This window comes from Macrotis lagotis, chromosome 1, assembly GCF_037893015.1.
Source record: "Macrotis lagotis isolate mMagLag1 chromosome 1, bilby.v1.9.chrom.fasta, whole genome shotgun sequence".
NCBI lineage: Eukaryota > Metazoa > Chordata > Mammalia > Peramelemorphia > Peramelidae > Macrotis > Macrotis lagotis.
The window spans coordinates 363,473,279-363,486,512 of record NC_133658.1 but is presented as its reverse complement, the minus strand read 5'-3'; the positions used below and the strand labels follow the sequence as shown (position 1 = coordinate 363,486,512).

At 35.1% G+C, this 13,234-nt stretch overlaps 1 protein-coding gene across 3 annotated transcripts in view; it reads left to right on the top strand.

The window, feature by feature from the left end:
• Positions 1–13,234, top strand: part of FAF2 (Fas associated factor family member 2) — a 104,491-nt gene that overhangs the window by 27,201 nt on the left and 64,056 nt on the right. For all 3 annotated transcript variants that reach the window (XM_074212329.1, XM_074212327.1, XM_074212328.1), the window contains exon 2: positions 1,729–1,797. In XM_074212329.1, the coding sequence (XP_074068430.1) occupies positions 1,750–1,797 (48 nt within the window). In that variant the 5' untranslated portion in view covers positions 1,729–1,749. The remainder of the gene's footprint in view (positions 1–1,728; positions 1,798–13,234) is intronic.

The following is a 13,234-nucleotide window of genomic DNA, read 5'->3' as shown; positions in this document are numbered from 1 at the left end:
TTTTCCTGGGTAGTTTTTATTTGCCTAGCCTTTTGCTTAAATTTAGAGACCGCTTGCTTTGAATATGGTTATCAGTACAGATATTAGATAAAAATGCCCTCCCCCCTTTTTTGAAATTCAAGCTGCAAATATTTTTATAATGGCTTATCCTGAGCATTTTCAGCATATTTGTTCATTGCCCTTTTCATGACTATTAAAAGGTATTCTGAGCAATAGAGTGGCTGTGTACTATGGTAAATCTATTTGTATTTGCTAAACTGTATTACAAAGTAATGTTGGAGTCCAGAAGACCTGGTTTTTAAGTCCTGACTCTGCTTCTCATTATCATTGTGATTTTGGGCAAATCACATAACAACAACAGCAATAGCTTACACTTCCTTAGTGTTTTACCTTTATAGACATTTTCTAACAAATCTGTATAATATGTATTCTAAGTATCATTTACTCTCATTTAATAGGTGAAGCCACTAAAATTCAAAGGAGTTTTAAGTAATTTGTCTAGGATTAAATCAGCTGGTAAAATAGCAGAATCTGTAAATCAGAATCAGAATCAGACTCCAAATCTAGGGGTCCTTTCCACTTTGTCACTTAGCATCTCTGGGCCTTAATTTCTTCATATGTAAAATAAGGGATCACTAAGTGATCTTAAGTAACTTCCCTTTTGTGAACCTCAGTTGTCCCATCTGTTAAATGAATATAATAAACCTATACTAATTACCTCTCAGGGTTTTGCCAAGGATCAACTGAGATAATGAATCTGAATGCCCTAGTTAACTATAAAGTGCTATACAAATATATAGTGTAACTATTATTTTTGAAAGGTCAACAGTTAAGAGTTGGAAGGGATCTTTGATGCTGTTCTAACTCCTTGAATTTATAGATATGGAATCATTTTGTTACAGACAAGGAAACCAACTTTCTTAATGAACAAAAAGGATTTTCTGAAGAAGGCTGAAGGATATCTATAAAACCTTAGAAAATTTGCAGACTTATTTTCCAGTTTTATTAAAGAGCAGGATGTGTGAATTATGAATTTGAACTTAATTTTTCCTCTACTCCTTTAGCACCTTATTTCCTCCACTGAAAGTGAAGGTCTTCTCCAGGCCCTCATTGTGACTCTGAGGTAACTGGGTTATTGAAGAGTATGTACTGTTGGAACTTGAACTCTGGGAGCATCCTACTAGACTTTAAAATATTGAGAGTAGATCTGACTTTGGGCTTTGCTTACTTGACTTAAAGTTAATCTAAATATAAAGAAGGATTGATTATCTTGTGATTTTTTTTTTCCCCTTCTACTGGTGCTATCTTGGGTAAATCACATCATGACTCTGGACCTCAATTTCCTTATCTGTAAAGTAAAAGGATTGAACTGGATGACTTTATTATCTAAGTCTATGATCTTATAAACTCATAAAGACTATCAACTAAAGCTCGAAGGAAGTTGAAACTAGTGAATGTGGAGTGTGAAGTACTCATATACTGAAATAGATCTTTGAAGTATTGAAAATAGTGACTAGCTTTATTAGAACTGATCACCTTTTTTGTACAATGTACCTCACAGGGATGTGATTTTTAAAGCACTATGTAAATGTGAATTGCTTTGATTTTTAAAGCACTATATAAATGTTTGATATTTATAGTTTGATATTTTTCTAATCATCCCTAGGTGACTAAATACTCATCTTTTTTTTAAATTTAGTAACTTGATTTTTTTACTTTGCCTTTTAGGATTTGACTGGTATCGAGTCTATGGATCAATGTCGTCATACCCTGGAACAACACAACTGGAACATAGAGGTACATTGACTGGATACTCTTGGACTTTTTTTTTTCTTTAATAGTCTTATGAAGTATCAAAAGTGGATTTTTTAATAATGCTTTTTTTCCCTTTCTCTCACTTGGTAAAGACTATTCCACAGTCTTAATTCAACAGATATTTTAAAAATATTTTTCCAAGGCACTATACTTCATGATGGGCATATATTAAAATAATAAATAAATTGAATAATTAGAAATTTTTCCTGTCAGAGTTTATAGTTAATTTTTTTTGTTTTAGTAAGGCAATGGGGTTAAGTGACTTGCCCAAGGTCACACATCTAGGTAATTATTAAGTGTCTGAATCCAGATTTGAACTCAGGTCCTCCTGACTTCAGGTCTAGTGCTATATCCACTGTGCCACCTAGCTGCCCCTATAGTTAATTTATAATACAAGGAATTATACATGCATAAATGAATATAATATAAAAATATTTTAAATGTGAGGAAGGGAGTTTCAAACTAGGGTCATTTAAGGGTGATTTCATTGAGAAGATAGCATCAGTGTAGGATTTTGAAGAAACAAAAGGATTTCATCAAGCATAGTTTTGAAGGAAGTTCATTCCAGGAATGGAAAAGGGATTAAAATTGAGGAATACCTAATAGTTCAGTTTAGCTAAACTGAAGAGACATCAAAGGGCAATAGTCTAAAATAAGAATGGAAAAGTATTTTGGCACAAGATTGTGGGGGATCTTAAGTTTCCCACAAAGGAGTCTTTATTTTATCTTAGAAGCAGTAGACAATCACTGAAGATATTTAAGCAAGGAAATTATATTAATTGATGAATTAGAAAGTTTTGTTAATGGTGTTTTGGTATCTTTGAATTGGAGAGAGGAAAGTCTGGTGATAGTTAGACTACTATCTACATAAGAGATGTTGGCTGGCTAAATTAGTTTGGTGACAGTGTGATTTGAGAAGGGAAAGGGGTCAGATGGAAGATATGATAGAAGTAGAATTATTAGGATTTGTCGCCTGATTAGATATGAGTTTAAGGAAATGAGAAAGTCAGATGATTAAGGAACAGGAAGAACAGGAACAGGAAGAATGGTGGTACTTTTATAGAAATTGAGAAGTTATTGGTTGGAGAAGGAAATAATAATAATGATTTCAGTTTAGAGTGATGAATTTCAGGTGCCTTTGGGACATCCAGTTAGAGATTTCCAACAAGAGGTTGGACATGAGAGACCAGAGCTTTAAGGAGAAAGAAACTGGATATTTAGATTTAACATTAATTTACATAGGGGCGGCTAGGTGGCTTAGTGGATAAAGCACCGGCCCTGGAGTCAAGAGTACCTAGGTTCAGATCCGGTCTCAGACACTTAATAATTGCCTAGCTGTGTGGCCTTGGGCAAGCCACTTAACCCCGCTTGCCTTGCAAAAAAAAAACCTAAAATAACCCACATTAATTTACATAGAAATGAGCCCATTTTGGAGGATGAGATTACTATGAAGAGAGTGTAAAACAGAAATAGGTTTGAGTCCAAAGCCTTGGAGAATAACTACTTTGGGAGTGGTGGAAAGAGAGGAAAAGTAAACTAACTTCAGTGGTTAGACTGGTTGAAGGAGAATCTGGAGAGAGTAATTCCATGGAAGTTAAGAGATGAAAGAGGGGAGATGTTGGTTAATAGCATTATCTACTGCAGAAAAATCAAGGAGAATGAAGCCTAGGAAAAGAATTAAAAAAAAAAAGACAAGAGTGCAGTGGTGAAGTTCATGGAACCCAGGAGAGCAGTATACAATGAGAAAAACATTGAAAGGCCCCGATTAATTGTAATGACCAATTTTGACCTCAGAGAACATATTATGAAACATAATAAAAAAGAGACAATGGAAATACAGTGGAAAGAACAGTGCCCCTGGATTCAAAGAACCTGAGTTTAAATCATGCTTCTGACTCTTAGAATCTTGTCTAAGTCAATTAACCACCCAATGCCTTAGTTCCTCATTGGGAAAATGAGGGGTTGAACTAGATGACCCCTGAATCCTGTCAAATATTGTGTCTGCTGTCTGTTGTTTTTTCTTAATTTTTTTTCTTTGTATTTTAGAAGAAATTGTTCAATACAGTAAGTAGGATTGTGATATAAAAACAAAAAAGAAAATAGAAACTATTTTGTTTTGTTTTGCAAGGCAATGGGGTTAAGTGATTTGCCCAAGGTCACACAGCTTAGGTAATTACTAAGTGTCTGAGGTGGCATTTGAACTCAGGTACTCCTGACTCCAGGGCCAGTGCTCTATCCACTGTGCCACCTAGCTGCCCCCTTGTTGTTGTTTTTTGACCTGCCTAAGGTCACACAGCCAGGTAATTATTTGTCTGAGGCTGGATTTGAACTCAGGGCCTCCTGACTCCAGGGCTAGTGCTCCATCCACTGCACCACCCAGCTGCCCCCAGAAACATTTTTAAAAAAAAGTTAAGGTTGAACAAAAAGATTCAGTATAACTTTTTTTTTTTTAAGTTAAGGTTGAGGATGCAACTAGGTGGCACAGTGGATAGATCACCAGACCTTCTGCCCCCTTGTTGTTTTTTGACCTGCCTAAGGTCACACAGCCAGGTAATTATTTGTCTGAGGCTGGATTTGAACTCAGGGCCTCCTGATCCACTGCACCACCCAGCTGCCCCCAGAAACATTTTAAAAAAAAAGTTAAGGTTGAACAAAAAGATTCAGTATAACTTTTTTTTTTTAAGTTAAGGTTGAGGATGCAACTAGGTGGCACAGTGGATAGATCACCAGACCTGGTGTCACATTTTTTTACATGAGTATCTTTGGTCTTATACTGATATATTCTCTTTAATTGTAGTCATTTAGTTTAGCTGTTCTAATCATACCATTGGAAATTGCAGATTACTGTCACTTAATGTTTTTTCCGAATAGCCATTATGTGCTTAGTACTGTACTATGCCTTGTGGTCCTTCAAAAGAACTTTTTAAGTTGAGATTCATACCCTTAGGAAGCTTACTTACCCTTTTGTGAGGGAATAAAGGCTAATATACATGTAACAATTTGGTATTACTTATAAAAAGGTGAGAGATTTAAATTGGTTAATGTGAAAAGCAGTTTGATCTTGTGGGGAGAATGCTGAACTTGGAGCCAGAAAGATACATGATTGGCAAAGCATTTATCATCTCTGAGCTTCTTCTAAAGCTTAAAGGAGGGTTGTCTATAGTGGTTGAGGTAATTTCCACATCTGAAAAAAAAGTACTTGACATTCTGATATAATTAGAAAGGTTGAGTTAGGGGAAGTTATTGGAAATCACTATGGTGGTCCTGAACAGACCAATGCTGCAGAAAAAAAGTGCAGTGGATCCAGATTGTAGAAGTTTTTGAGTGGTATAGGGGAGTCATTTGACATGAAAGCAGTGCCCCAAGTAGAGTGATTGAAGAAGGAATGAATTAAAGCCAAGTCCAAGATATTACATAGTTTCTGGACTGAGACACTGGAAAAATAGTATCTACAGAGTAGCATTGGCTAAAGCTGCCAGACTTGTTCATTGAGATATATGTGTGTGTGTGTGTGTGTGTGTGTGTGTGTGTGTGTGTATTTATTATAACAAGTTCAAGTCCAATTGTAGTTTTTTGTTTTTTAATTTACTATTTTATTTTTTCTTTATTTCTTCATAAAAACAATTTTGACTTTTTTTTTTAAGGCAAGGAGGTTAAGTGACTTCCTGAAGATCACACAGCCAGGCAATTATTAAGTCTGAGGCTGGATATGAACTTGGGTCTTCCTGACTCCAGGCAACTCTAGCTGCCCTTTAACATTTGTTTTTTGAAAATTTTTGAGTTCCAAATTCTCTCCCTCTTTCCATGCCCTCCACCCTACCCCCCTATTGAGAAGACAAACAATTTGATATAGGTCATACAGTACAGTCATATAAAATATTTCCATTTTAGTTATATGTAAAAAGATTCCCAAAAGAAACAAAAAGAAAGAAAAAAGATGTATACTTTGATCTGCATTCATGCTCCATCAATTCTTTCTCTGGAAAAGATAGCATTTTTAGTCATAAGTCCTTCAAAATTGCCTTGGATCATTGTATTACTGAGAATAACCCAATTATTCACAGTTGATCATATAATAGTAATATTACTGTACATGATGTTCTTCTGGTTCTGCTCATTTCATTCTACATCATTTGCTATAAATGTTTCCAGGTTTTTCTGAGAGCATCCTACTCATTTTTTATAACACATTAGTATTACATTACAGTTATATGCCATAGTTTGTTCAACTATTCCCCAATTTTTTAATTTTTTTAGGTTTTTGCAAGGCAAATGGGGTTAAGTGGCTTGCCCAGGGCCACACAGCTAGGTAATTATTAAGTGTCTGATGTCAGATTTGAACCCAGGTACTCCTGACTCCAGGGCCGGTGCTCTATTCACTGTGCCACCTAGCCACCCCTTCCATTTCCTTCCAGCTATTCCCCAATTAATGGATATTCTCCCAATTTCCAATTTTTTACCACAATAGAAAGAGCTGCTATTAATATTATTGGTGCAACTGAATCCTGCTCTGATACTAGCATAAGGACTCCTGTAGTCTCCATCTGAGTCCTTCTGAGAAGTTAGCTTACCTCCCCCGCCCCTTTACTTTCTATACACTGTAAGTTCTGGAAACCACCACTGCTGCCGCTGATTCATTTACTGGGGTGCAGGCTAGGATGTGCTCCACTCTTATAGCAGTGCAACAGATCTTTCCTGCCAAGTTTTTAAATTGTGTTGGGCTGGAAAATTGTTTCACCCCATTCTTTTGTAGGCTCTGCTGTACCAGAATTTGTTGTGAGCCATTATTTAAAGTTGTTCAGAGGAGTTTGGGGAGAACTCAGGCTAGTGCCTGACTTGACTTCTTGATCTCCAGCCCCATGTTGTAACTACTGCCATTTAGTTATCTAAGTATTATTGTAGGTATAGGTTTTTGGAGTGTTGAGAGATTCATGCATATTAATATATGAACTTGAGCCTAGTACTATTGACCCACATATAAATGATAGTTTTCTGATTGTCATGCAGCTGAGTTGCTTCTTGTTTCCATGTAAGGAGATATGTTAATCTTAGTAAATTATTTTATGGCTTGAAAGAGTGGGAGTAGTGTTTTTTTTTTTTTTTTTTTTCCCTGGATAGCTAATTCTCTCTTTATGTTCTGTGGGTTTGATTTTGGTTTCTTTTCACAGAGTCGCACTTCTGATCTTCCAAGGTTTTTGAGTATTTTTTCCTTTGGATGCATGACCATACCCTTGCACTTTTGTATTTTACAGTGATACCATCCTCTTTGGATAAAGGCAAACATTGCAAGTGTGGCTTGTTTGGGGTCGGGGAAAATGATTATTTTAGAGTATGTTAAATTTGCAGTGACAGTACAATTTCCTCTTGAAGTTATCTTCTTGATAGGTGGAAATAAGAGCCTAGAGGACAAATTGAAAGATAAGAATTGGAATTCTTTAGCATAGAGTTGGAAATTGAAGTCACTAGTATGAGGAAGTGAGTATAGAATGAAATCTTTTTTTTCTATTAAGATTGACCAGACAAAGGGGTGTAGAGGATGGGAATCATCTGAAGATAACATATAGTAACCATTACCATTCATTTTAGTTTATTTTTAAGTTGTTAGAATGGGTCCTTGTTGCTTCATGGTATTGCTTTTATTCTTGCCTATAATTGGCTCTTTATCCCACTACCTGATCTGTACTAAATTTCTTTTATCAAGTTAACACCTCTTTTAAGAGAAAAAAGAAGCCATCATTTGTTCATAGAGCCTTCTATTCATTTCAAAACAGCTTTCTTCCTTTGCTCTAAAATGATAGAGGTGCTCTTATCCTCACCAAGGTCAACCTTCTACGTGTCTGTTTACATTTAATTTTTTTCTAAAACACATGTCAACAAAAAAATTCATTTTTTAAAATTTTGAGTTCCCAATTCTCCTTAAAGGCAAACAATTTTATATAGATTATGTGTATGGAGTCAAGAAAATTTGCTTTTTTATCCCTGTTGGAAAAGAAAATACAGACAAAAAAACAATAATAAAGCAGACCAAAAAAAGTGTGATTTAATATGCATTAAGTGTCCAGTTCTTTTTCTGGAGGTAGAGAGCTTTTTTTTTTCCTGAGCTCTTCAGAATTGTCTTAAATCATTGTTTTGTTGAAAATAGCTAAGTCATTCACAGTTGATCATATAATATCCTGTTTCTGCTCATTTCACTTTACTACCATTCATTGAAGTCTTACTAGGTTTTTCTGAAAGCATTCTGATCATTTTTTCTTATAGAGCAATGGTAGTCCATCACAATCATACATTATATTTGTTCAGTCATTCCCCAATTGATGAACATCCTCTTAATTTTGAATTTTTTACTACTACAAAAGAACTGCTATAAATATTTATGTACATATATGTTTTTTCCTTTGATTTCTTTGTGTTAGTGATATTGTTGGGGCAAAGGATAAGCACAGTTTTATATAGCACTTTAAGCATAGTCCCAAATTGCTCTCCAGAATGATTGGAGCTGTTTACAACTCTGCCATCAGTGCATCATCTTCCTCCAACATTTGTCATTTTCCTTTTCTGTCATATTAACCAATCTGATAGGTGTGAGGTATAGTACTTCAAAGTTATTTTAATTTGCATTTGTCTAATCAGTAGTGATTTAGAGCAGGTTTTCTATATGAGTATAGACAACTTTGATATCTTCTTCTGAAAACTTGCCTGTTCATATTCTTTGACCATTTATCAATTGAGGAATAATTCATTCTTATAAAATTGACTCATATTTGAGAAATGAACATTTTTTCAAAGAAACTTGATTTTCCCAGTTCCTGCTTTCCTTCTAATCTTTGCGATACTGGTTTTGTTTGTGCAAAAGCTTTTCAATTTGATGTAATGAAAAGTATTCATTTTATATCCTGTAATGTTCTCTATCTCTTGTTTGGTCATATCTGTTTTTTATTTTTTTAATTTATTTTTATTAAAGATATTATTTGAGTTTTACATTTTTCCCCCAATATTGCTCCCCCCCCCCCCACAGAAAGCACTCTGTCAGTCTTTACTTTGTTTCCATGTTGTACCTTGTTCCAAATTGGGTGTGATGAGAGAGAAATCATATCCTTAAAGAGAAGAAGAGTCTAAGAGGTAACAAGATCAGACAATAAGCTATCTGTTTTTTTTTTCTAAATTAAAGGGAATAGTCCTTGTACTTTGTTCAAACTCCACAGCTCTTTATCTGGATACAGATGGTACTCTCCTTTGCAGACAGCCCAAAATTGTTCCTGATTGTTGCACTGACGGAATGAGCAAGTCCTTCAAGGTTGAACATCACTCCCATGTTGCTGTTAGGGGGTACAGTGTTTTTCTGGTTCTGCTCATCTCACTCAGCATCAGTTCATGCAAATCCCTCCAGGTTTCCCTGAAATCCCATCCCTCCTGGTTTCTAATAGAACAACAGTGTTCTATGACATACATATACCACAGTTTGCTAAGCCATTCCCCAATTGAAGGACATTTACTAGATTTCCAATTCTTTGCCACCACAAACAGGGCTGCTATAAATATTTTTGTACAAGTAATGTTTTTACCCTTTTTCCTCATCTCTTCAGGGTATAGACCCAATAGTGGTATTGGCTGGGTCAAAGGGTATGCACATTTTTGTTGCCCTTTGGGCATAGTTCCAAATAGCTCTCCAGAAAGGTTGGATGAGTTCAGAGCTCCACCAACAGTGTAATAGTGTCCCAGATTTCCCACATCCCTTCCAACAATGATCATTATCCTTCCTGGTCATACTGGCCAATCTGAGAGGTGTGAGGTGGTACCTGAGAGAAGCTTTAATTTGCATTTGTCTAATAATTAATGATTTAGAACATTTTTTCATATGGCTATGGATTACTTTGATCTCCTCATCTGTAAATTGCCTTTGCATATCCTTTGACCATTTGTCAATTGGGGAATGGCTTTTTGTTTTAAAAATATGACTCAGTTCTCTGTATATTTTAGAAATGAGTCCTTTGTCAGAATCATTAGTTGTAAAGATTGTTTCCCAATTTACTGCATTTCTTTTGATCTTTGTTACAGTGGTTTTATCTGTGCAAAAGCTTTTTAATTTAATGTAATCAAAATCATCTAATTGGTTTTTGGTGATATTCTCCAACTCTTCCTTAGTCATAAACTGTTCCCCTTTCCATAGATCTGACAGGTAGACTAGTCCTTGATCTTCTAATTTGCTTATAGTATTGTTTTTTATGTGTATGTCCTGTAACCATTTGGATCTTATCTTGGTAAAGGGTGTGAGGTGTTGGTGTAATCTAAGTTTCTTCCATACTAACTTCCAATTTTCCCAACAATTTTTATCAAAGAGGGAGTTTTTATCCCAATGGCTAGACTCTTTGGGTTTATCAAACAGCAGATTACTATAATCATCTCCTGCTTTTATACCTAGTCTATTCCACTGGTGCACCACTCTTATTTTTTTAGCCAACATCAAACAGTTTTCATGACTGATGATTTATAATATAACTTTAGATCAGGGAGGGCTAAGCCACCTTCTTTTGCACTTTTTTTCATTAACCTCCTGGCAATTCTTGACTTTTTATTTCTCCATATGAATTTACTTACAATTTTTTCTAACTCGTTAAAGTAATGTTTTGGAATTTTGATCAGTAGGGCACTAAACAGATAGTTTAGTTTTGGTAGAATTGTCATTTTTATTATATTAGCTCTACCTATCCATGAGCAGTTGATATTTGCTCAGTTATTTAAATCTGATTTAATTTGTGTGAGAAGTGTTTTATAATTGTTTTCAAAAAGATTCTGAGCCTGTCTTGGCAAATAGACTCCGAAGTATTTTATATTGTCTGAGGTTACTTTGAATGGGATTTCTCTTTCTAGCTCCTCCTGCTGTTTCTTACTAGACATATATAGAGAAGTTGAGGATTTATGAGGTTTTATTTTATAACCTGCAACTTTGCTAAAATTGCTAATTGTTTCCAGTAGTTTTTTGGATGATTTCTTGGGATTCTCTAGGTAGACCATCATGTCATCTGCAAAGAGTGAGAGTTTTGTCTCTTCCTTCCCAATTCTAATTCCTTTAATTTCTTTTTCTTCTCTAATTGCTGATGCTAATATTTCTAATACAATATTGAATAGTGGTGGTGATAATGGGCACAGTTGTTTAACCCATGATCTTATTGGGAATGCCTCTAGCCTCTCCCCATTGAGTATAATGCTTGTTGATGGTTTCAGATAGATACTGCTAATTATTTTAAGGAACAGTCCATTTATTCCTACAGTCTCTAGTGTTTTTAATAGGAATGGATGCTGTATTTTGTCAAAAGCTTTTTCAGCATCTATTGATATGATCATATGATTTCTGATAGGGTTGTTGTTGATATAATTAAGTATACTAACAGTTTTCCTAAAATTGAATTAACCCTGCATTCCTGGAATAAATCCTACTTGATCATAATGTATTATCCTAGTGATGACTTTTTGTAATCCTTTTGCTAAGATTTTTTTTTGTGTGTCTTAATAATAAAAAATAATTTATTTGCAATGAATTACATCTTTTATATGCAAACCCTTCTTGGTGACCCAACAGCCCCCATTCAAGCCCTCATCACTCTTCCCCTGTACAATAGCTTCCTATTTGAGGTCTCAAATTCATCTCTTACCTTTACCACCCATCCTCCTCTACACAACTTCAAAAATGATCTTTGCAAAGCAGAAATTGAACTATATCACTTCCTCAGAATCTATAGCCTTTAGACTAAAGTACAGATTCTTCAGGTGTAACTAGATGGCTCAGTGGATAGAGCTCTGGGATTAGGAAGATCAGAGTCTGAAAGTGGCCTCAGATACTTAATACTTAAAAATCTGGGCAGGTCACTTGCAAACCACTCTAGTATCTGTACCATGAAAACCCCATGGACAGCATGGTCCAAGAGTCAGAATGACTGAGCAAGCCACAAACTCTTCACATTGGTTTTTTAATTTTTTTAAAAAATTTATTTATTTTTATTCTCATTTTGTACAAATTTTTTTACATTAATAAAATATACTTGTTTACAAGTAAACAAAATACCCCTCCCCCCATGAATATAGATAGACTTGCTTGGGCGAAAAAGTAAAGGGGAGAGAAAAAATATTAAAAATTTTTTTTCACTTTGCAACACAATTTTATTGAAAATACTTGAGTACAATATTAGAGGAAATAACAGGAATTTCTTTTTGTAACAGTGACCTGATCAACACAAGCACCACAAACAATACAATTGTTGGATATTAACAATATCTAATAAAGGAAAGATATGATATAAATACTTAATGATTTATATGTTTTGGGGGAAGCAACTTTGGTATGATCATGGTTCCCCATTTCAAAAGTGTTCTACATGCATTTAGCAAAACTGGATGTAAATGAAAGACTTGGCTAGTTTCATTTACTATGAGCCAATCTAAATAGACCCACAGGAAACAAAAAACTTAAAAAATACCAGTATCTCCTTGAGACAACCTTTATTTGATCTTTCTTGTGTATCTGATCCTACTTGTATATAAACAGCCATATTTAACATAAATTTATTTATAAAATAGGCAAAACAAAAATAATGTTAAATACATGATAAAATAATGATTTCTCATCAGAGCAGGCTGGCTAATGTAGATTTCATCCTGTTCTGTGCTAGAGGATAAAATCACTTCTGGACATTTTCATTTCAATGGGTTTCAAGTATTCTGAATGGTAACTGTACTATTCCCACTGCACTGCTTTTTAAGACATTCTTCTCATTTCCCTTTTGGGTTGTTTTTTTCCATTTGGCCTAAACTGGCTTTTTTTAAAATTTATTTTTTTTAATTCTCATTTTGTACAAATTTTTTTTACATTAATAAAATATTCTTGTTTACAAGTAAACAAAATACCCCTCCTCTCCCATGAATATAGATAGACTTGGTTGGGCGAAAAAAGTAAAGGGGAGAGAAAAAAATTAAAATAAAAAAAATAATAGTAATAATTGTAGGTATGGCCAGGTGGTGCAATGGATGAAGCACCAGCCCTGGATCCACAAGCACCCGAGTCCATATCCAGCCTGGTAAACCCAATAATAACCCAGCCATGTGATATGCAAGCCACCCAATCTCCACTGCCCTGCAAAAACCAAAAAGAAGAAAAAAAAAAGGACCCAAAATAAAATAGTAATAATAGTAGGGGTGGCTGGGTGGCAGACAGAGCATTGGCCCTTGAGCCACAAGCACTTGGGTCCGAATCCGGCCCCAGACACCCAAAGATCACCCTGCTATGTGGCCCCAGGCAGGCCTCCCAGCCCCACTTGCCCTGCACCCTCCCCCAAATAATAATAACAAAAAATGTGCTTCAGTCTTTGTTCCAACACCATCAACTCTGTTGTGAGTAGATCACATTCTTTACAATAAGTCCATCACA